Raw genomic sequence first — 25,462 nt, 5'->3', positions numbered from 1 at the left:
ATGTAGGCTCTCTATTTACCTCTCTTATTGTTTCTTTTGCTGAGAAAAAAACTTTTTAGTTTGAGTAAGTCCCATTTGTTGATTCTAGTTATTAACTTTTGTGCTATGGGTGTCCTATTGAGGAATTTGGAGCCCGACCCCACCGAATGTAGATCGTAGCCAACTTTTTCTTCTATCAGACGGCGTGTCTCTGATTTGATATCAAGCTCCTTGATCCATTTTGAATTCACTTTTGTGCATGGCGAGAGAAAGGGACTCAGTTTCATTTTGTTGCATATGGATTTCCAGTTTTCCCAGCACCATTTGTTGAAGATGCTATCCTTCCTCCATTGCATGCTTTTAGCCCCTTTATCAAATATAAGATAGTTGTAGTTTTGTGGATTGGTTTCTGTGTCCTCTATTCTGTACCATTGGTCCACCCGCCTGTTTTGGTACCGGTACCATGCTGTTTTTGTTACTATTGCTCTGTAGTATAGTTTGAAGTCTGGTATCGCTATACCACCTGATTCACACTTCCTGCTTAGCATTATTTTTGCTATTCTGGGTCGTTTATTTTTCCGTATGAATTTCATGATTGCTTTCTCTATTTCTACAAGAAATGCCGTTGGGATTTTGATTGGCATTGCATTAAACCTATAGAGAACTTTTGGTACTATCGCCATTTTGATGATGTTAGTTCTGCCTATCCATGAACAGGGTATATTTTTCCATCTTCTAAGATCTTCTTCTATTTCTCTCTTTAGGGTTCTGTAGTTTTCATTGTATAAGTCTTTCACCTCTTTTGTTAGGTTGATTCCCAAGTATTTTATTTTTTTTTGAAGATATTATGAATGGAGTGGTTGTCCTCATTTCCATTTCAGAGGATTTGTCGCTGATATACAGGAATGCCTTTGATTTATGCGTGTTGATTTTATATCCTGCCACTTTGCTGAATTCATTTATTAGCTCTAATAGTTTCTTTGTAGACCCTTTTGGGTCTGCTAGATATAGAATCATGTCACCTGCAAATAGTGATAATTTATGTTCTTCTTTTCCTATTTTTATGCCTTTAATTTCTTTCATCTGTCTAATTGCTCTGGCCAGTGTTTCGAGAACTATGTTGAACAGAAGTGGTGAGAGAGGGCATCCCTGTCTTGTTCCAGATTTTAGAGGGAATGCCTTCAATTTTTCTCCATTCAGAATGATGCTAGCCTGAGGCTTAGCATAGATTGCTTTTACAATATTGAGGTATGTTCCTGTTATCCCTAGTTTTTCTAGAGTTTTGAACATAAAGGGATGCTGTACTTTGTCGAATGCTTTTTCCACATCTATCGAGATGATCATATGGTTCTTATTTTTAAGTCTATCGATGTGTTGAATAACATTTATTGATTTCCATATATTGAACCAGCCTTGCATCCCAGGGATGAATCCTACTTGATCATGGTGCACAATTTTTTTGATATGTTTTTGTATCCGATTCGCCAGAATTTTATTGAGGATTTTTGCATCTAGGTTCATTAGAGATATTGGTCTGTAGTTTTCTTTCTTTGAAGTGTCTTTGTCTGGTTTAGGTATCAGGGTGATGTTGGCCTCATAAAATGAATTTGGAAGTTCTCCCTCTTTTTATATTTCCTGAAGTAGCTTGAAAAGTATTGGTATTAGTTCCTCTTTAAAGGTTTTGTAAAACTCTGCTGTATACCCATCCGGTCCTGGGCTTTTCCTAGTTGGTAGTCTTTTGATGGTTTCTTCTATTTCCTCAATTGATATTGGTCTGTTTAGGTTGTCTATATCCTCCTGACTCAATCTGGGCAGATCATATGACTTAAGAAATTTATCTATGACTTCACTATCTTCTAATTTATTGGAGTATAAGGATTCAAAATAATTTTTGATTATTTTCTGTATTTCTGAAGTGTCTGTTGTGATATTGCCTTTTTCATCCCGTATGCTAGTAATTTGAGTTCTCTCTCTTCTTCTCTTCGCTAGCATGGCTAAGGGTCTGTCGATTTTGTTTATTTTTTCAAAGAACCAACTTTTAGTTTTGTCAATTTTTTCAATTGTTTCTTTTGTTTCGATTTCATTAATTTCAGCTCTGATTTTAATTATTTCTTGCCTTCTACTTCTTTTGCTGTTGTTTTGCTCTTCTTTTTCTAGGATTTTGAGATGAAGTATGAGATCATTTATTTGTTGGTTTTTTCTTTGTTTAAGGAATGAACTCCAAGCAATGAATTTTCCTCTTAGAACCTCTTTCAGTGTGTCCCATAGATTCCGATATGTTGTGTCTGTGTTTTCATTAATCTCTAAGAATTTTTTAATTTCCTCCTTGATGTCTTCTATAACCCATTGATCATTCAGTAACCTATTGTTCATTCTCCAAGTGATGTATGCTTTTTCCTTCCTTCTTTTATCGTTGATTTTCAGTTCCATTCCATTATGATCAGATAGGATGCTTGGTATTATCTCTACTCCTTTATATTGTCTAAGAGTTGCCCTGTGACATAATATATGATCTATTTTTGAGAAGGATCCATGTGCTGCTGAGAAAAAAGTGTAACTGCTTGATGTTGGGTGGTATATTCTATATATGTCAATTAAGTCTAGGTTATTAATTGTGTTATTGAGTTCTATAGTTTCCTTATTCAACTTTTGTTTGGAAGATCTGTCCAGTGGCGAGAGAGGTGTGTTGAAGTCTCCCATGATTATTGTATGGTGGTCTATTAGACTCTTGAACTTGAGAAGAGTTTGTTTGATGAACATAGCTGCACCATTGTTTGGGGCATATATATTTATGATTGTTATGTCTTGTTGGTGTATGGTTCCCTTAAGCAGTATGTAGTGTCCCTCTTTATCCCTTTTGATTAACTTTGGCTTGAAATCTATTTTATTTGATATGAGTATGGACACTCCTGCTTGTTTCCGAAGTCCATATGAGTGATATGATTTTTCCCAACCTTTCACCTTCAGCCTATGTATGTCTTTTCCTATCAGATGCGTCTCCTGTAGGCAGCATATTGTTGGGTCTTGTTTTGTGATCCATTCTACTAGCCTGTGTCTCTTAATTGGTGAGTTTAAGCCATTAACATTTAGGGTTATTATTGAGATATGGGTTGTTCTTCCAGCCATATTTGTTTATTTATGTTACTAAACATGGTTTGTTTTCCTCTTTGATTATTTTTCCCCCTTTACTGTCCTACCTCCCACTGTTGGTTTTCATTGTTATTTTCCATTTCCTCTTCCTGTAATGTTTTGCCAAGGATGTTTTGAAGAGATGGTTTTCTAGCTGCAAATTCTTTTAACTTTTGTTTATCATGGAAGGTTTTAATTTCATCTCCATCCTGAAGCTTAATTTCGCTGGAAACACAATTCTTGGTTGGAACCCATTTTCTTTCAGTGTTTGAAATATGTTATTCCAGGATCTTCTAGCTTTCAGAGTCTGTGTTGAAAGATCAGCTGTTATCCTGATTGGCTTACCCCTAAATGTGATCTGCTTCCTTTCTCTTGTAGCTTTTAAAATTCTCTCCTTATTCTGTATGTTGGGCATCTTCATTATAATGTGTCTAGGTGTGGCTCTCTTATGATTTTGCACATTCGGTGTCCTGTAGGCTTCTAGGATTTGGGATTCTGTCTCATTCTTCAAGTCTGGGAAGTTTTCTCGTATTATTTCATTGAATAGATTGCTCATTCCTTTTGTTTGAAACTCTGTCCCTTCCTATATCCCAATGACTCTTAAATTTGGTCTCTTGATGTTATCCCATATTTCTTGGATGTTCTGCTCATGGTTTCTTAACAGTCTTGCTGAGCTGTCTATGTTCTTTTCAAGTTGAAATACTTTATCTTCATTGTCTGATGTTCTATCTTCTAAGTGTTCTACTCTGCTGGTAGTATTCTCCATTGAGTTTTTAAGTTGGTTTATTGCTTCCTGCATTTCTAGGATTTCTGTTTGTTTGTTTTTTATAACCTCTATCTCCCTGTATAGTTGATCTTTTGCTTCTTGGATTTGTTTATGTAATTCATTGTTGAAGTGATCTTTCATTGTCTGATTTTGCTGTCTGATGTCTTCCTTGAGACTCCAGATCATCTGAAGCATGTATATCCTGAATTCTTTATCTGACATTCCATCTGCTGCAGCTATTACCTCTTCTAACGTTGAGTTGACCTGCATTGCTTGTGGTCCTTTCTTTCCTTGTCTCTTCATACTGTTCGCGTTCCTTTCTACTTGGTGAAACTGTTGTGCTATTGAATTTTTCCCCTATATATTTATATTGGTCTTGTATAGTAGCAAAGTCTCCCTTGCAGGTGCAGGCGGCGGCTCTGCCCCTCCTCCAATTGGGGCAATGTGCCTACCACGCCGGCAGGCCGCTGGGCCTGCTCTGCCGGTGGGTCGCAGGTCCGCCTACCTTGCAGGCGCGGGGGGTGGGGGCGGCTCTACCCTTCCTCAGGCCACTGGGCCTGTTCTGTCTGTCGGCTGCAGGTCTGGCCTGTTCTGTTGGTGGTCACAGTTCCATTTACCTTGCAGGCGCGGGGGGAGGGGGCGGCTCTGCCTCTCAGCAGGCCGCTGCTCCTCTTCTGCCGGTGGGTCGCAGGCCCGCCTACCTTGCAGGAGTGGTTGGCAGCTCTGCCCCTCCGAGGGCCACTGGGCCTTTTCTGTCGGTGGTCACAGTTCTGCCTACCTGGCAGGCGCGGGGGGTGGGGGGCGGCTCTGCCCCTCAGCAGGCCGCTGGGCCTGCTCTGTGGGTGGTCACAGTTCCGTCTACCTTGCCGGCGCAGGGGGAGGGGGCGGCTCTACTAACTTCCATTTTAAAAAAAAAAAACAAGAAAGAAACGCTAAGGCACAGGGAATGGAAGTGTCTGTCAGTAAAGAGAAGCACAGTGTTCATGCCTTCATTCATGAGACTTTAATCTTGGAAGGGAGTTCTGCTGCTTTCCCCATTGAGTATATGTGGCTTTAATCTCCTAATTTAAGGAATCCTCATTCAACCATCAGTTCATTCATTTAAAAGCACTTGTTTGATTCAAGCTTTTCTAATGTTAGTGAGGACTCATTTTGTATCATATCCCCACAATGTCCTAGATCAGGAGTCAAAAATCCCTCATTTCATATGCAGGAGGTGAGGCACTGTACTGGCTGCTGGAACAAAGTGAGCAAATTGTGGCTATTTACATATTTTATCATATTTAATACATTTTTATTTTGCCAGCGTCTCTTAAAGCACATTAAGTATTTAATTAGTTTTATTTCCTTTTACAACAATAGCATTTTATTTGTCTTTATAATGTAATTAGTGTAATCTCCATATTTGTTTTCCCCTGGAGTCAGCTTAACACTTTCTCCTTTTCATTATGAAATATTTTATGTTTCCTTCCAAGTTTTCTCCTGACCAAGTCCTTATTTTAATTCACTTTCCCCATACAATGCTCTCTAAGATGATTTTATTTCAGAAAAATGTCACATCTTCCCCTTGGTGCTAAGACTCTCTTCTAATTTCACCACTGTTCCCTATTTTAGTTTAACGTCCTTTCATTTCTATTATGTGTTATGTGTTCCAAGTTTTATATCCCTCCGGCATTCATTTTAATAGAATTAGGAGAATCTATAAATAAAAGCAGCTTCTTCGAATAATGCTTTCATTCTTCTCCTCTCTCCCCACCCCCCACTTCTGGAGCATGCCCTAAATTTACCAGCAGACCCTCTTGGGCTGAGGTTCTCCTACCAGGAGTGTGATTGCTGTGTCTTGGCTGCTTCTGATCTGGGTTGAACCCTGGGGAATACAATGGCAGGATTCCAACTCAGGATGCCCACCCATTAGGAATCTGTGCAGAATGGCTACTGGTCCTGCCCTTCGATTTCAACAAATCAAAAGAGGCTGAGAAGTCTACAGAAAGTCAATAATTCAAAATCTGAAGCCAGGAAAAAAAAATACTACAGAGCAAGAAGGAGAAGATAATTAGCAGGCAAGCAACCCAAACTCCCATTGGCATGCCAGGGGTATCTGCAGCAGGCTTATCTCTCCTCAACAGGAAGGTCCTTCAACTGCAGGACTCTGCTCATTTGCATTTCTTGGGAAGCTACCTCCTGGGGCTGAAACTCTCTGCCAGAGAGAAAAGAAGTGAGGGCCTCACAGGAGCCACATAATCCTTTCAGGTGCCATTGTGGCCCCAGAGCAGACTCTACTGAAGTTAATGCCCCCAAACCCAGATCCCATGGGGATTTCTTTGATGACATTACTTGTCCTGTTAAATCCCTAGAAGGCTTCTAATCATCTCTAAACATAACTTAGTGATTATGTCTCCAAGAACAGACAGCATGAGATTTCTCCCAAGTCCAACTCATCCCCCCCCCCCACCCCCGGGCCCTACCAATCTTTTCCTCCCAATATCTTGTTTTGAAAAATTTTCAAACATAGCAAAGTTGAAAGGCTTGTGTAGCAAACATCCATATATCCCATCACTCTATTCAATTATTAACATCTTCACTGAAATCACTCATATTCTTCTCCATTGATCCACCCATCGATTCAATATTTCTGGTGAACTCCAAACTACACTGCAGTATCAGTACACTTCTCCTAAATACTTCAACATACATATCAGTACAAAGAGTTAAGTATTTGCTTATGGATTTTCTTCTTTTGAAGTAAAATTTGCCTATGATGAAATAAGCAAATGCTCATTCTATACCTGTGGAATTTTGATACATGTATACACCTGTGTGACCCCAAACCCCTACCAGGATTCAGAAGATATCATCCCAGAAGTCTCCCGTGTACCCTTCCAGCCAATACCTGCCCCAATAGATTAGTTTTCCCTACAGAATGTTTTCATCTGTTCTAGAACTTTCTATAAATGGAATCATCTAGCTCTAGTATGCAGCTTCTTTCACTTGGTAGAAAGTCCACGAGACTCATCCACATTGTTATGTGTATAGTCTGCCTGTTCTTCTTTATTGCTCATTGTATGACTGCATCACATTTATTTATCTATTTGCCTATGGATAGAGCTAAGAAACTTAAAATTATGATAAACAATTTTACAAGTTACATGACCCAGGAAACTCCAAAATGCTCTGGGGGTGAAAATCAAACAGAGGCCGTACCCCAGGCTGCTGAGAATACATCAGTAGGTCAGGCACACTGGTCCTGGAAGCACTTGGCTTGATTCTCTCATCAAAGCCCCATGACTAAGAAGGGAAGCCACAGCACAGTCCCTGCTGGCCCGGGAGGGCCTGGTCACATCAGTCAACATGTCATCTGTTGCTGTGACAGGCTAATGAAGAAATCAAACTGAGTTCAAGGATAGCGGACTTCTGGACAAAGGCACAGCATTTAAAATGGACTGGGTAAGTTTGGCAAGATGACTGTTCCCTCCTGGCTGTGTCCAGGGTTCCTAATGGTCATTGGAGCATCAGTTTCACGCCCAAGGTTCATGCAGAAACACGGTCCAGCCTCGAGACTCGCAATCTATTCATGCAATCTGACAGCACGATTCAAATAAAACACAGACACTGCAGGGAGAATGGCAGCAGCAAGCGCACAAGTATCTGTGGCCTTGGGGGAAAAGGATCTCTCGATGGCAACTTCTGGCCACTGAAAGGCTACACTGAGGAGATCAATGTTCAGGGAGGAGGCTGAGCCGCTGCCTGGCACGAAGACGAGCCCAGGCTGGCAAGTACAAAGCACTGTAAATGACTTACTTCAAGAAAACCGACTGCTGGAAAGTAGAACCAACTTGGAGTCCAAAAAAATAAATAGATAGGATTTTTCTGTAGCTCTCTGCACTGAACTTCTGACAGAAGAAAACAGAAAATCCACCCAGGGCTCTTTGTGAGGGATAATAAAAATGGGAAGTGGATTCTCACGGTGAGGTTTTGCAACTGAATTTACTTAGTTGGACTAGGAATACTAAGACAGGATGGGTCCTTGAGTGGGTTTCTGAGTTCTAGTTCCCCAACGTGAGCCCATGATGTTGCTACAGTCAGTGTATTCACATCTGCCTCTGAGGTTTCTTTTGGTTTCTAAGATGATTTAATGTGGGAAGGCATCAACTTGATCTTATAATGTTCCCGGTGTGACCAGATATCAGAAGATAGAAGTCCTTGTTCCTGGAAAAACAAATACAAACAAACAAAAAACCAGGAAGCACTAATGAGTTAATTTTGTCCAGTGACATGAAATTTGTGGGAATGGAAAACATCCATTCCCACAGATTTTGCATCTTGGGCTGAAATGAAGGGTTACAGGCTGGAGGTGTAGCTCGGGGGCAGAACACTTGCCTAGACCGCACAAGGCCCTGAGTTCCCTCCCAGCACTGCAAAATAAACAAATGAATAAATAAAAATAAACTGAAGGGTTATGAGGGTTTTAAATAGACAAACTCATGGTACAAAAACCTGTTTACGCCATTGAAACTAACCCAGCTTCTTATCTGGGGTTAATAATGTCACATTCCTGCAAGTGACACATAAAGAGACATGCATAAGAAGAGTAACTGCTGTTAATGGTCTTAGTTACCTTGATAGAAGGACAGAATATGCTTTCTTTCCTTTTTCCAGAAATTAGGATTTATCAAGAACACAAATTGAGTTTTTTTTTTTGCTTGTTTGTTTAAGTTAAAAAAAAAAAACAGCAGAAAATCAAGATGTGTGTTAGACCCAGTGCAATGATGGCCAAAAATGGACTTACTTTTCTGTGTTAAAATTTGTCCTCAGACAGACACACCTAAGTAAACTCTGACTGGGACAAGGAGGCACTGATCCAGGTATGTGGGGGCTAACAGACACAAAACCACAGGCTTCTGCTGTGACCCTCGGAGAACACGCATGCAAAGCTAAAAGTAGCACCATGGCAGGGATCACTGGGGTGCACAGGCCACCTTCAAAACTCAGTATCTTGCGTGCACTATGCCAGGCTTGATAACAGCACTCAAAAATGCTAAATAAAAACAATGAGACTCCCTACCCTCTTAATAGCATCAGGGTGTTTGCTGAGATCTTAACACCCCCAGAACTTTCCTTTCTTGCCATGCTAGTCTGCACCCTCTCTACCCTGCTTTAGGCCCTGAAGGGTGAGGCCCTCAAGCCCACATGATCTGGGCCAATGGGAGGCACCAGAAGGAAGGTGCACCCTCCACGGCTCCAGGTCCCTCAAGGCTCTGCTAATATTTTGTCCTTATTGCTTCCCACAGGTGGGTCAGCAGCTCCCAACCTCCGCTAGACCCTGGGTGCCTCAAGACCCTTTTTTGGTTCCCTTGCAGCCCATTCCTGACACTCTCCTTGACTGAGTCATGGAAGGTGATTAGTTTCCCAATAGTTTTCTGATGGGATGCAGATGAAAATACTCAGGATCCATCTGCCCATATGGCACCTCCTTTGCTGCTCCTGTGTCTATATAAAAAATTCTGGTGGACTCTCAGGTCTGGCTCAAATATCCCTGGTTACAAAGCCTTCCCTGAATCCCTTAGGCAGAAACTAACCTGCTCTCCTCTGCTCCCCTAAAGCACATTATGTCCCCATCTCTGTTTCACACCCCTATTCCTCTTCAATGGTGACTGAGTTCTTGTCTGTTGCAGACAGGGATCCTGTCCTGTTTGTCTCTGAATTACACAAAGTAACAAGCCCAGAGCCTTGCAAACAGCACTGCAGATTTTACTTCAAAAAACAATAAGCAAGCAATCAAACCCTCTGAACAAAGTTCAAAGAAAAATGACAGATGGGAAAAATATTTGCAACATACTTAAAAACAAGGGATAAACAGTCATAACATAGAAAGAACACCTACAAATCACTAAAAAACAACTCAATTGAAAAACTGGACAAAGAATACAAATAAGCAATTCAGAGAATAATTAAAATGGCTAATAAACACATGAAGAGATATTTAACTTTAGTAGTCATCAGGAAAAAAGCAAATTAAAACAATATAAGAATTGACAAATATAACAATTGGTTATCTCCACCCAAAATGAATGACCTCCACTCATACACTTCTGAGGACAGTGTCAATTGTCACCACAAACCTGGAAAGCCACGGCTAATGCCTCATACAATGTAACATGTATATATACTTTGATGCAGCAGTCCCCAGCCTTGGGAGCCTGACCATCTCAATCCAAATCCTGGCTCTGGCATTTGCAAGCTGTGTAATCAAGAACAAGTTACTTAACCTCTCCATGCCTTGATTTCCGTATCTGCTCAATGGGGATAATAAAAACACCTATCTTATATGTCTTGTAAGAAACTTAAATGAGCCAATACAAGGAAAGCACTTGGAAAATTACCAGGCACATAATAAGGGCCAGACCAGTGTCTGCAACCATCATTTATTATTATGTCTCGTTTTTGCTATAATACAGCCTATAGAAAATCTCACTCATGTGCCCAGAGAGACATGAACAAGGATGATCACTGTGACACTGTTTATTATATGAAAAATAACTGGAAGCAAATCAAATGAACCGTCTTAGGTAAATGGTATGACAAAATACATATGTGTCCATAAAAATGTCATAAAACTATTTGGAAAGGATAGAGTAGATCTCTATGTACCAGCAAGGAAAGATGTTCAAGATGATTAAGAAAAACTAGGTGCAGAAGAAAGCTAGCTGGATCAAAGTTTTGTAAGAAATGAAGCCTCCAATACTATACATGTGTGTATGTGTGTACATACACATATCCTTAAAGGCACAAAAAAGGACACTCATACACTGAGGTGGGAATGGAAGTTACATCTGCAGGAGGAGAAAATTGAGGAAGGGATGAGAAAAGACCTGGATTTCTCCTCTTTGTACAAGTCTAGTTGAACTCTTTAAAATGGGAATGTAGCTGGGTGTGGTGGGTAGAGAAGGTTGAAGCAGGAGGATCACAAGTTCAAAGTCAGCCTTAGCAACATAGTGAGCCCTAAGCAACTTAGTGAGACCATCTCTAAATTACAATAAATAAATAAATAAGGGCTGGGGATGTGGCTCAGTGGTTAAGCACCCCTGGTTTCAATCTCTGGTACCAATAAATTAATTAACTAATTAAATAGGAGAGTATTTATATAGTACATGTGCAATTTTTAAAAATAATTCTCATTAAAATCCTGACTTGAAAAAATACTACCCAATCATAGACCCTCTGCAAGACCAGTGATATAGGATGGGGAGACAGAAAAATGGGAGAAGAGGCTGCTATGACCAGGGGCCCAGGGCACATCATGGGGACGGGGCAGTGGTGCTACAAGGTCCTGACATTCCAAACCAGCAACAGCACTATTCACCTCCCCAAGGCCTCACAAAGAAGCCACTGACCCAAATGTCAGGGAAAGATTAAGCAAGATTTGAGCCAGCCATGCAATGGCACACTGATTAGCCATTAAAAATTATACCACAGGACAGTTGCTGGCTTGGGAGGGTCAAGTTGAAAACTGGGATAATCTCATGTGTATAAGACATTTCTGCATATACAGGTGTGAGTGGATGTCTGTATATGAGCACAAGCATGCATGCTCACACGCACACATGTACTCAAGACAGAATTACAAAAACAACAAAAAGACATGGTCTAAATTTTAACCATGATGATCTCTGGCTAGTGGAATTAGGAATGATTTTTTTTGTGTGTGTGTGTGTGTGTGTTTCCAAAATCTTCCACATACATGTACTCTTTTTGTATTATGAGAAAGATCAAGTAATATAAAACTTCATAACGAGGCTGTGCCATCCTCTGTGCAGTCTTGGGTCCTCATTAGGCCTCTTCTCTCCTCTGGGTTCTGCTTTCTGTCTCTGATTTTCAGTTCCACAGTGGTCCACTCTCCTACTCCTCCCAGGGCGTGAGAAACACAGTGGGCTCTGGTATGCTGGGAGGAGGGGATCCAAGAACATTTCCCTGCCCTTGAGAGTCTTAGAACCAACATCTAGAATGTGGATCGAGGGCTGAGGTGTGGCCCAGTGGTAGAGCACTGGCTATCATGAAAGAGGCCATAGGTCGGAACCTGTAGCATCATGATAAAAAAAAAAAAATGCTGGTCATTCTTCATTCCTGCATAGATGAGCCTTTGAAATGAGCTCCAGGCCAGAGGCTTGAATAAAAGAGAGGATCCTGTTACTGTCACATCAGGAGGACCACACAGGGCACCCTTCCTGCCCGGGCTTCCATTTGCCTGGATTGTACCTCTCTGATGTAGGCAGTTAGAAAACCCCAACTCCAGCCCCCCGACTGGCTCAGGTACCACCTGCAATTTGCAGACACAGGATACCAACACTATCTATGAATTCAAGTTGTCCACGCTGACATTTACCAAGCTGACACCTTCTAAACCTTAGTAAGTTATTCAAGTCCTTGGGCCTAGTTTGCTCATAGGAGTAGTGGGGTTTCAATACTAGAACTTGGGGAATTATCACTGTTTGGTGGACAGTAAGGACTATGTAAGAGCTAAGGTGGCAGTCACACTGGGGATACTGGAGCTCACCAATCTGGATAGCATTCTGATGAAATACAGCTACACCTAGGAATGGAGAGGCTATTTGCTCCAAGGACTTGGCTTCTTCTTTACAGACTAAACTTCACAGAAAAGACTCCTACTAAGGCCCTGGGACAAGTCTATGCCTGCTTTTCTACCCTCTCCTTTACTATCTACATTTCCCCTTCTTGGGCTTCCCCAGTCTGGTTTTCTTGTTGGTTTCCTCTCTTCCTACTCTTCTGCCCACCTAGGAGCAAGGGGCTTACTGCCCATTTATAGAGAACACTAGTCCAGAATTGTGGGTTCTGCCAGATTTGCCAGTTCTGCCCTGGAGCAGTCATGTGGTATAGATGACTAAAGATCTGATTTGCAAAGCCCTGCAAGTGAAGGAGACCCTGAAAGATCACTCAATAAGACCTAGTGCTAGGGAAAATGCTGCCCAATGATAATGTTCCAGGAAATGTCAGTGGGTAGGAAAAACTCAAGTGATTTGACTATAAGGAAACATCCAAATGCCTGCCACTCAGAAATCTCCTGGAGCTCAGCAGAAGGGGAGATAATAAAGTCAACATGTTCCCTTTACTCATGCTCTGAGGATCATTTACCTTTGATGAGTAGAATCAAGAAATCACAAGTCCTCATATAAAAATTTCTAGAGTGGCACACGTCTATAATTCAAGCAACTCGAGAGGATGAGGCAGGAGGATTGCAAGTTCAAAGCCAGCCTCACCTATTTAGTGAGGCCCTAAGCAACTTAGTGAAACCTTGTCTCAAAAAATAAAGAGGGCTGGGGATGTGCCTCAGTTGGTTAAGCACCCCTGGGTTCAATCCCTAGTACTCCCTTCTAAAAAAAAATTTCTAAAGGTGTCTTGTTCACTAAAACTTCTATTCCCGGGAATCATGTTAGGGCCCAAGAAAATCCAGATGAGTAGAGTAAAAACACTGACCACAAGATGCTGTGGTCTAGTGGGGAGACAGATACCCTTGCATTCCAGGGTCTAGTCCTTTCAAGGAGCTCTGGGAGGACACTGCCAGCCCTGCTGAGCAGCAGAAAGGTCATGAAAGATCACTTTAGCTAATTCTGAAGGAGAGCAGGGTTCTCCAGGTAAACTGTATGGGGAATGGGTACCTAGGTTAAAACAATAACAAATAGCAAGCATGAAAGAAAGAAAATGCATACAGGGAGTTTCTAGAACACCAAAGGTCTGGAATAGCTGTAGAATGTAGTAAAAATGAGGCCTTTGGGGTTGAGGATGGAGCAGGAGGGAGGGACAGCTTGCTCACAAACAGCTGAACGTATTGTGCTCTGCTGAGCAGGAGCTTCTGCTGATTTTAAAGCAGTCAGAGGACAGCATGAGGCTTATGACACTGAAGGACCTTCTTGTGGCAGTGTGGGAAATGGCCCGGAAGGGAGGCAGGGAAAACAGAGTGGCAGTAATCAGGGTGTTACCAGAGTGCAAGAGGGCAGGTCCATTCTGGGCTGTGGTTGTGGGCTAGGGAGAGTGACAGGCCTGGCCTCTGCAGAGAGGGCCCTTATCTGACAAGAGGGCAGCCCCTCCTCCCCTTCCACTGCCCTCCTTCATTCTGCACCTGGAGGAGAGTCTGGTAAAGATTGCTGAGGTGGACTTGGGCCTCTGTGGGCAAGAAGCTGGCTCTTCTTGATCATTTCTCAGAGTTGTCACCAGGATGTTTTCAAACCAAAGGGGGAAAGTTTAGAAATTAAGGTTCCTTGCAAAAACACAAGCACTAACATCAGTCACTGATTTACTTATCTTCATAGTGGAAGCAACCTGGCTGACCACTCTGAGCTTCAGGAGGCTGATCCATTGTGGCTGTTTCTTCCCACTAAGAAGATGGCTTCACCCAACAAGAACTCTGAAAAAGTGATGTCAGCTCCTGGCAGAAACTTAAGAGGCCCCAAGGAGGGTCAAAGAACTGACATTGACAGCCCCTTCCTGGCCCAATTCAGCAAGGGGAACTGTGCACAGCACAGCAGAGCTGCACGTCTGGCCAGGCTGCGGGGCCCTGCGGGGTGCGGCTTGTTTGTGTCCAAGCGGCCAAGGGGGAGACAATGAGACTATTTCTTCCTCTCTGCAGTGCCACCATCTCGACACTGAGGGCATTGATGGGCTGGTTACCATGGTCACCCAAGGCTGCCAATCCCATCCCACAGAGCATGAGGCTCCCGACAGCTGATGGCTATTCATCCTCGTTTCTCGCAGGACTGGACAGGGGACTTATGCCTGCCACTGGGGCTTCAAAATTCTCAAATAGCAGAGTCATGATGACATCAGGAAGACCCATGATCGGACAGGATGACAGGAGTCATCTATCCTAAAAGCATATATAGTAGGCTCCGGAACAGTGCCAGGGTCCATGGGATTACTGGCTCTGCGTGCAGCTGACCTGACCCAGAAGTAAAGGAGGTGTCACAGGTACACCCACCAGGAGGGATCAGTCACTGAATGACTTCAAAAAACAAGGAATTAAGATTAAAAGGCAGTGGTAGAGTTGTTTCGGTAATTAACCTGCAAGAGCAGGAGCTTGACCATGCTTCTTCACAAAGATCACCAAGGGAGAGTATACAACAAACACTAGCTTAATAAATGCATGCATGTCCCGTGGCCACAGACTGCCCTGGTGTAACTTCGCAGCCATCATGGAGGTGGCAGAATTGGAACTGATCATAGTGAGCAGCCAGAGGACCAACTTTGGACTGACTCACCCAAGAAGCCCAAAGTCCAATGGCAGAACAGACAAGCCAGCAGGCCATAAATAAAAGGGTGACAGGGGCTGGGGAGCTCAGAAGGGCACATCCACTAGGCTGGGGAAATCAAGGGAGGCCCACTGATGGATCTGATGATGGCACTGAGCCAGGAAGGAGGGATAACCAGGTGGATGGGGAAAAACCCCACTGGGCAGAAAGAACAGAATAAGAAAGCCTAAAAGGAAGCAAGAGCACGAAGAACAGGGTTCAGCAGAGTTGGGGCTGGGACTGGGGTAGAAAGATTGGGGTACAGCAAGAGGCCCGGAAGCAATGCAGGCAGGTGGGAGGCAAGAAGACTATTAGGGTTTAGATTGGCATCCCCTAAAAGCTCATTTGTGAGATGATGCAAGAAGATTTGGAGGAAAAATGATTGGGGCACAGCCTTAACCTAATAAGTAATTCATACCTAATGGGATTAACTGGTAACTGGAGGCAGGTGGGGTATAGCTGGAAGAGGTAGAATTGGGGCATGGCTTTGGGATGTATATTTGTATCTGACCAGTAGAGTCTCTCTCTGCTTTCCAATCACCATGTGAGCTGCTTCCCTCTGCTACACTCTTCCACCATGAGGTTCTGCCTCACCTCAAGCCCTGAGTAATGGAGCTGGCCTTTTATAGACTAGGACCTCTGAAATCATGAGCCCTCAAATAAACATTTCCTCCCCTAAAATTGTTCTGGTGAGGTCCATTAGTCACAGCAGTGAAATAGGTAAGACAAGGACCCAGCCTGCACTGGACAGCGGCACAGAGAAGCAGGGGACCCAAGAACCAGGAGAATGATAGATAAGACAGGTTTAATCATAGGCCAGATGGGATGACTGGAGCAGGTGGAGGTAATGATGGATTCCAGGCCTCTGTCTCAAGCACCAGGTCAGGGGATCCCTCTCTGGAGACAGGGACCCGCACAGAAGGAGGTTTGCAGTAAAGGGCAATCAGTGTGGTTGATAATGTGTGTTTTCAGTAACTGAGTGTGACATCATTCTAGGAGGACCAGATGGGTTGAGTTTATGTTTTCTTTCTTTCTTTTTTTTTTTGGGGGGGGGGCGGGGGTTGGCAAACAATGAGAAAGGTGTTTATTTTCCTGAGTTACAGCTTGTTCAATACATAGAACATTCTGAATACCAAGAGCTTTTTAAAGTATCTAATGGTGTCACATTTTGTTAGAATCTGTACAAAGATAGTGTTTTTAGAAAAAATAAAAAAAAATCACGAATTAACAGTTAATGGGTACTAATGCAGAACAATGGTCCATGCAGTTACCCTGCTATATTCAATTCTTTCAGTTTGTTTCCTGAAGTATTTAATAACTTCAGAAGCATGTGCCACTTTTACAAAGATAAGGAAAGGTTTAAATGTTTCTTCTTTTACTCTCAATAGTCAGTAAAGTTCGTGAGGAAAAGGTAGCGAGGAAAAATGCAAGGGCACTCACTCTCCCACCAATGGCACTATTTAAGCTGCCAATGCATTAACCCAAGTCATCAACTAATGTCTACATGAAAAGATTTTTCCCAATTTGGGAATGAAGGAGTTAACTTGAAAAATATTAAGGGACAACTGAGGCCCTTAAGAAAACTATTTTCTTACATGAGTTTATGTTTTCTATGTAATTGGAGAGATGTACGTTTCAGTGCTGATAAGAAGCCAGACAGAATAATGCTAGCATAATGTGCAGCACTGTGTGTGTGTGTGTGTATGTGTGTGTGTGTGTGCACCTGTGCATGTGTGTGCCAGGTGGAAGGAAGAAGAAAGACTGGCTGATAGGGTCCATTTGTCATTCATTTGTTCATTCCAGTAGGAGCTGAAAGGCTTCCAGTTGTTGGATGGCTGGCCCTTCACTCAGAAGCAGGAGAAAGACCCATCTGTCAAAGGTGATGAAGGTAGAAGACAAGTTGGAGGGTGCGGGTTTGGAGCCTATCAGTCACCAGCTTGTCAGAACCCAGTTGGACCTAAGGCCTCATTACCATTAAATAGTCTGGTGACACCTCCCTGCAGGGTTGGTACAGGCTCCCTGAGTAAGAGCACTTACGTGAGAAACATCAGCTGGGCAAGCACACGTCTGGGCTTCTGGTCAGTGCCAAGACCAGACACAGATCCTGTGAGCCAGGAGTGACACAGGGACTGAGGATAAGTACTCAGAAGCACATTATGTGCAGGGTACTTGAAGGAGGAGGGGAGAGGCATCTGCAGCCTGGACTGGACTGGAGAGGATTCATGGAATTACTTTTTGGATGGAAAAATCTATGTGGAAAAGAGCTCAGGATGTTCCCAGGATGGCAGGGAGTTGGTGGACACTGGAGAACAGAGTCTTGTCAGCCTTATGGACCTGTGGCCACTCAAACTGCAAGGGCAGAAAGGGGTCTTGATGAGTCCAGTCTCACTGACCCTGTGAACAGCTCAGTATTTCAGATTTGCTCCCTTGGTTTTTACCTAGAGAAACTCAACCCCTTCCCAAGGACCAGTCAGCTGGAACATGTGCTCAGGCTTAATTCTGGGTCTGCCTTTGGACAAACACTGCCTTCTGGGGCCTTCCTAGCTCCACATACTACACCTAGTTCAGCTTTCATTACCACTCTCCACCCTAGTCCCAATGACTCAGGAGGGCAGTCCACTCAATTAAATCCTGTCTGCTTAAATATGTGACCAACTGAGTAAAAATGCCAAATGAGAGGGTATTACACAAGCAGCTTCAAAATCATAATCTTGTCTGTGTCCCCCAGTTCACACCCAGGACCTCTCCCAGGCCAGCCATGCACATGGCTCTTGGCTCAGAGCACATAACACCAAGAACATTCAAGAATTAGTCACAGGTGACTGCTATTCTGGGCTTCCCCTTGTCCCTATCAAGCCCCTGACACTCTCGCTGGAACACATTCTGGACATTATTCTAACACCTGGTTAAGGCCTCAGCTGGTTTTTCATTGTGAGAACAAGCTGTCCGCATCATGACAATTTTCCTCCGCTGACAAATGAATTCCACAGGTCCACCTGAAATTCTGGGCCAGGTACAAACTGCTCAGCAGCTATTTTAAGAAAACTATTTAAGGCAAGTTCAAAATCATTTAAGGCTCTTAGATCTTTTAGGGCCCTGGCAGCCAGCCTGCCTTTTTATGTTCAGACACAGAACCAACAAATTAGCTCAATACCCCGGGCAAAGCAAAAATCCAAGGGGAAGTAGGGTGTCTAAGTGTCACCCTTCAGATAAGCATCACTTCCCAAAGCTGCAGATGCTGAGTGCTGTGATTCAGGGTGTAGAGAGTATCTTGCTCTCTTTACATAAACAACTTAACTTTTCTCAGAGTCATCAATGTCAAAGGCAACTATGCACATGGGTTGGAATGACACCCCTCCCCCCAGCCAAGAGATGAGTCAAAAGAGAAGGGAATCTGATAGAAGGGAAGGACAAGAGCTGGGAGCCATGGTTCCTGGGTCCTGGGTGCAGCTCTGTCCAAAAAGCCACATGATCTGCAGCCAGGCATTCTGTTTCTCCAGGTCACCATTCCTTGATAAGCAGATCAGCCCAGGCTGAGAGGCCGAAAGCAGGGAATGCTCAATCTGGGTCCAAAGGCACCTGTGCATCTACAGATGTGATTCAAGTGGTCCAGGAACACCATGGCATATATGTATAATGTACATTTTTTTACACTTTCAACATTTTATTTGTATATAGGTGTGTATGTGTGTAATGTACATGTCAATACATGTATGTGTACATATATAAGCATGTGTGTATGCACATGTATTAATTCTCATATGTAATGTTTTCTGATATGAAGAAAGTATAGAATGTCTAAATGCAATTTTGTATATGCATATTTGCATGCACTGTACCTTAATATTCATAGGGGACTGGCTCTAGGATTCCTTCAGATAACAAAATCCACAGATGTTCAAATCCTTTATATAAAATGATATAGTAATTGCATTGACCCTACACACATCCTTGTACATACTTTAAAACCATCTCTAGAGGACATATAATCCCAAAATAATGTAAATGCTATGCAAGTAGTTGTAATACCTTATTGCATAGGAAACAAAGATAAGACAAAAAGTCTGTACATCTTTAGTTCAGATGCATTTTTCCCCCCCAGACACTTTCAATCCAGGGTTGGTTAAGGCCAGGAACAAGAAACCCAAGGACATGGAGGGAATGCACGTGTATATCATGAATGAGAACAATGCAGGTCAATTTTGACATCTTTTCCCCCAGCTTCTTTTCCCTCTTTCTTTTCTCAGAGGCTACTACCAACTACAAGTTGATGGGTATCCTTGCAACCCATGCTTCTAAACTTTTACTACATCTGTTAGCATCCATAAATATTACACTATTGTTTTGTGGATTTTTTAAAGTTTGCATAAATACCATTACATAGTACATCTGCAACTTCCTTTTTTAACTCAACATTCTTTCTGAAATTTATCCATGTAGATATATGTGGGAGACAAACCTCGCGAGTGACTGAGTTAACTCCCCTGCTGAGCGATGTGGCATCAGGCACCCATGCTGCTAGACTGCCCCGCTCTTCTAGTGTTCCAGTGACTGTGTCTTTATGCCTGGGCGTGACTTCCTACAGCCCCATGGGTGGAGCTATGCTCACCTGTTCTTTGTAATATAACCCTTTGCCCTGTTTAGGATAGAATGTTTCATGGAAGTGCCTTGTGTGTGTCCCCTTCTCTTACTGTGCCCTTGTGTGTGGCCTACCTACATGTCAGTCAATCTGCTGACAGTGGACATCATGAAGATAGACTCAGTCCCCTGAAACCTGACCCCTTGCCTCATTGAATAGCTTCTCCCCAATAAAAGGGGTCAGCCAGTGCTCTCTCGCTCGCTCTCTCTCTCTCTCTCTCTCTCTCTCTCTCTCTCTTCCTGCGGACCCTTAAGATCAGAGGAGCCGTCACAGTGACCCCAAAGAAAAAGGTATTTGTGTCTCTTTGTGGTTATTTCGTGCAGCCCAATTAGCCCAGTTCACCTGGAATGACCCCTGAGCCTTTTAGTCGCGAACAGAAACCCGACAGATATATATCTTGGTTTATTCATCTATAACCACTGTATAGTGTTCCATGGTGTGACTTTTATTTCTCCATTCTTCGGCTGGTGTGTATTTAGGTTGTTTTTCCCTTCTTAAGAAATTCCTGAAAGCACATTCCTATATCAGGTTCCCTATGCATGTGTGCAAGAGTCTGTCCAGTATGAGCTTAGATGAGGACTTACAGGCACAATGCAGCCTTGCCATAGAAGCCAAAATGCTCTCCTCAGTACTTATACTAATTCCACCAGCAGCAACTGAAAGTTCTCGTTGCTCTACATTCTTGCCAACTCTTGATGCTAATGCCTTTACATGTTTGCCAATCTGATAGATGTGAAATAGTATCTCGTTATTGCCTTAAGCTGTTGTGCTGCCATAACTCCCAGTGAGGCTGAGCATCTTTTCTGCTTATTGGCCATTTGGATCACCTCTTTTGAATTCTCTCTTCATTTACTTCCACACTTTACCTGACATTTCTCTTTTCCACACTGACTTATAATTTTTAAAATACCTTATGCATTAATTGGTTTGTTATAATACTTTTCCTGGTCTATGACTGGTTTTTAATTGTTAGGATGTCCTTATTTATATAGAATTTTTATTTTAATGTATCAATCCTTTCCTTTTTGTATTAGCTTCTTTCAGGCCTTTTAACACTATCTGGAATTTACTGTTGTGGAGTGTGAGGTGAGAATCCAATTGTTTCTCCATGTGGAGAGTTGGTTCTCCCAGCACCATTAAATAAGTGGTCCATGTTTTCCCATCCCTTTGTAATACTTCTGCTCACATATACAGGTTCCCCTACATGCTTGGTTGAGTCCATTCCACTAAGGGGCTGGACAATCACTGGGCCAGTGCTGAACTGCTAGGATTGCCAGAGCTTCCCTTCTTGCTCTTCTTTCTCATACTTGTTTGAGATACTCTTAGACCTCATGTTTCCATATGATTTCTAAAGTTCCTCGGTGGATTTCATATTCCACATGTAATCCAGTTGGGTCTTAAACAGAATTACACTGAATTAACAGATTAATTTAGGAGTAACTATGATATTTAATCCTTCCATACATGAACATAATGCATCTCTTTTTTTACCCTTAATCTTTCCTTTAAATGTTTTGTAATTTTCAGGGGCTGGGAATGTAGCTGAGTGGTAGAGTGCATGCCTTGCATGCACAAGGCTCTGGGTTCTATCACTAGCAACATTAAAGCTTAAAGATTTCTTTTTTAATTAAGATTTCTCCATAAGTCTCCTTTTATTTTAGATTTATTCCTAAGTATCTTATAGCTTTTATACTAAAATTAATTACAATTTGTTTTATCTTCTCAGATAAAAGTTGCTGTTATACAGGTAGCTCTTGTTGATCTAGCAGCACACTCAACTTTCCTTTTAGTTCTAATAGTTAATCTTTATATTTCTTTGGATTATCCAAGTAGTTTAGTTATGTGATCTGTCAATAATGACATTTGACTCTTCCAAATTTTTATTCCTGTTTTTTTTTTCTCCCCACCCTATTTTTTGGCATTATATGGAATGTTGGCTAGAGGGGGCAAAGAGTAGCTAGCTTGCCTTATTTCTGAGTGATGCATATTTTTTAATATTTATTTTTTAGTTGCGGTTGGACTTCATACTTTTATTTTATTTATTTTTTATGTGGTGCTAAAGGATAGAACCCAGGGCCTCTCACATGCTAGGCCAGCTCTCTACCACTGAGCCACAACCCCAGCTCCACGATGCATTTTTTAATGGGAAAGATCCAGAGACTGTATCAGACTCTGAAAAAGATCTATGATTCAAAAAAAAAGTGAATAACCACTGGTCTAAATTACCTTTGGACCATGTTAGATAAACTGAGTCAGATTACCAGTTGTGTAAAATAGTCAAGCAAGAACTCAGAGCACAGCCACAATGATGGAGGGGAAACCAGTGCTGTGATTCAGGCAGGTACAGAGCATAATGCTAATTGCTCATCAAGGATTTGGAAAGTCACACAAAGGAGATCTCAGACCAAAGAATACAGCAAGAGAAAAAGAGCAGGGAGTGCAATTGTCAGAGGTGACACAGGCTTACCATGTGAACACAAACAGCTTCCCTCCCTTGCTTTACCCCCATTTACTCATCTATAAATCAAAGGTAATAACATCTACATCTTATTTATGAGTCACAAATTCTCCTGGTTGAAAAAAAGCAATAAGCTTTTTAAAGAGTTCTTATTGAGTGGGTAGAGGTTGGAAAGCTCCAGGCCTTTTCCACATTAGCAGTGCACTTAGAGGTGGGGACAGAAAGCCAGTATGGGAATAAAGAGTAATAGGCCTCCCTTGAGTAATCATGCCCAGGCCTTTGAGACAGTTCCTATCTCCAACAAAGTAATCTTTCAGTTTGTGAATGTCCCAGTGACCCCACCAACACCATGCCTGCCTACCAAGCTGAGTGACCAGACTGTAAGAGTCCACCTTGACTGCACTGAGCAGAGCTGGGGAAACCCTCAGAGACACCTTGGAATGTTCTGAGTACAGGGTTACATGCAGGCGGGGACCCTTCTCACCCACAGGCAAAATCAAGAGAGCAGACTTTATGAGAAAGCAACTTAATCTAACAGTTGATTCAAAGGCCTTGCATGATCAGGGAGGGGCTGGACAGTTTTATTTCTGGGGACAGAAATTTCAAGGGAGGGTTGACTGCACCTCTCTTCCTGTCTCTTGCAATATCCAAGAAGTTATAGTTCAACTTCAGCTCCCCTCTTCTCTTTTAATTATGGGAACCCAAAATCCAAGCACTTTGTAATTTACCATGCAGTTTAAGAGTCACTTGTAGCTGAAGACAAATTGCTAGGCCACCTGGGCAGAGCAGCAGAGTGTGGCAGGAGCACCCAGAGCCCTTAAGCAAACAGGAGGAGTGCCTTCTACAGCCTGGACAATCAGCCAGGGAGATGTGACAGCTATAGAAAGAAACAGACAGTGCTACCCAAGGCAAAATCTTACATCACAGGCTATTTGAGGAGACCTGAGGGGCCAAAAAAAAATTTTTTTTAAAGACATACAAAAGATGTGAGTATGTTTTTTCAGATAAAACTCTGAACCACCTTGTGAAGTTAACTTGAAAAGGCAGAATCTACCCTTCCAAGAGGTCTTATACTCCACAATAGCAGTATCAACACCCAACTTGGGATGAGGGAGAAATGTTAGATCAGGGTTGCACCACACTTTGCTGGTTTTTGTCATGGTTAATGATGAAACTAAATTTAACACGGCCTGGCACCAAGTTGGAGTTATGAAGCACTTTCCTTGTCACTTCACTTGCTCATCTTGAGTGTGGAGTTCCTATATTTGTTAACTGCACTGAGCGGTCCCCTGGTGGGACTGCACACTTCAGCCTGCTGAGGTCCTCCACGGGCCATAAATTCGGATCAGCCCACTCCATCAGCCTTTTGTGGGGTTACAACAGTAAAAAGGGGGACTGCCTTGAGAGTCCTGAGGAGCTATGCAGCCTTCCTGCCCAAGGCTCAGCCTTTCTTACTAAATGAAGATAGGGATAGCTTGAGGCTGAGGGCAGGGGTGCTTCTACCTCTCTGAACAACGTTACTTCCAAACACTGGGTCTTCCAAACAACATTGGTTAGTTCCAGTACCTGCATTCAGTGTGCACTGTCACCATCCCTAAGCGTATGCTCAAGTCAGGGAAATGACTTCCCTAAGGTCACACAGCTAGAATGCAGGCAGATAGCAAAAACAAAACAACTCTCTGGGCTTAGAAAGGTTTGACCCGCAGCCCCCAGCCCCGCCTCCAACCCCCGGGCTATGCTACTGGGTCTTACACTGCCCGGGAAATCTTCCTGAAAGAGACGTGGCTCCCGCGCAGGTACCAGGACACCCTGCCTCCCAGAGCTCGCGGATACAGGGAAAGCGAGTCCCCGAGGGACGCCCGGCCACGCGCATGACACCTACTGAGCGACTGGCCTCCGGAGCGCGAGCACCAGGCCCAGAGTCCCGCGCCGCCCGTCGAGGGCAGGGGGTCCGAGCGGAGGAACTGGGACTGGAAGGCCATAAAGGGCTGGCTGGGTGGGCAATGAAGACAGCGCGGGTGAGCAGAGTGCGACGCTCCAGAGAGCTCCCTAGTGCTGCTCTGACGGGCAGGTGTCCGTGCCGGGCCCGCTTCCGAGGCGACACTCCCGAGCGCCAGAGCTGGGCGGCACTGCCAGGGAACCCGCGTCCAGCTCTGCCGGATTGCATGGGCAGCTTACCCGAGCCACCTGGTCCTCTCCGCAGGGTGTCCCACGCGCCGCACTCCCGGGCGACTCCCGGCGGGACGCCCCCACCACCCTCCCAAACAAGCCGGCCAAGCCGTCCCGGACGCCTTCCCACGCGGCGCCACGGGCCGGGCAGGCGACAGAGGCGCCCCTTCGCGCGTGCCCGCCGGCCGCCGGGAAAGTTTTCGGCGCGCTGGGCTGGCCGCACTCACCTGGCCCAAGTTGAGGTAGCCGTGCGCGGCGGCCACGCGGTCCGCGGCGGCGGGGCCGCCCAGCACTTGCACTGCCCAGTGGTTGGTGTAGACGGGACGCGGCGGCGGCGGCGCGGAGCAGGCGGCGGGCAGCGCGAGCAGCAGCAGCCAGCGCCAGGGGCGCAGTGCGAGCGGCCGGAGCCCTGGTCCGTCGGCTCCCCTTGCGCCCCCTGCGCCCCCTGCGCCCGCGGCGGCGGCGGTGGCGGTGGCCCGGGGCGGCGGCCGGGGCCCGGGCGCAGGCGGCGCGCGCGGAGGCATGGCAGCGGCAGGCTCGCGCGGCGCCCGAGCGGCGAGTGCGCCGGGGGGTGGGGTGCCGCCTTTTAAAGCCGCTCCGCGCCGGGGAAGCGCCGCCGCCGCCGTCGCCGCCGCGGGCGGGAGCGAGGGAGGAGGAGGCGGCCGCGGCGCGTTCCCGCCCGCGCGGCCCGGTGGCGCCCCTGGGCCCTCGCTCGTTCGGCCGGGCGCCGGAGCCTGCGTCCAGTCCCGGGGCTGGGCGCAGAGGAGGCCCGAAACGCCCCCCACCGGGGGAACTTCTCCGCAGACTTTTGGGGCTCTAAGCACACAGGTCTGCCCTGAGCGGAAGCCTTGTCCCCGCGAGTTCTGCTGCGAGCCAGTAAGGTCTTTGGGACATCTCAGGTGAGTTCCCCATTCCCCAAGGAGTTTCCGCTGATGCCTTCCCAGGGATCGCGTACCGGGAGGCAGAACTCACCTGGCTGTGGTTCCCCTAGGCCAGGCAGCCTTGCCCACCTGACCACCGGAGAG

The 25,462-nt window shown here is 44.4% G+C and overlaps 1 protein-coding gene across 2 annotated transcripts in view; it reads right to left on the bottom strand.

The window, feature by feature from the left end:
* Positions 1 to 24,961, bottom strand: part of Pcsk6 (proprotein convertase subtilisin/kexin type 6) — a 199,942-nt gene extending 174,981 nt beyond the window's left edge. For both annotated transcript variants that reach the window (XM_046435863.2, XM_046435867.2), the window contains exon 1: positions 24,665 to 24,961. In XM_046435863.2, coding sequence (XP_046291819.1) covers positions 24,665 to 24,961 — 297 coding nt within the window. The remainder of the gene's footprint in view (positions 1 to 24,664) is intronic.
* Positions 24,962 to 25,462: the final 501 nt, after the last annotated feature.

This window comes from Marmota monax, unplaced genomic scaffold (genome assembly GCF_021218885.2).
Source record: "Marmota monax isolate L192 unplaced genomic scaffold, Marmota_monax_Labrador192_F-V1.1 WCK01_AAM20220418_F8-fsc00005, whole genome shotgun sequence".
Lineage (NCBI taxonomy): Eukaryota > Metazoa > Chordata > Mammalia > Rodentia > Sciuridae > Marmota > Marmota monax.
Note: the sequence above shows the minus strand (reverse complement) of the source record. Positions and strands in the feature narration are given on the sequence as shown.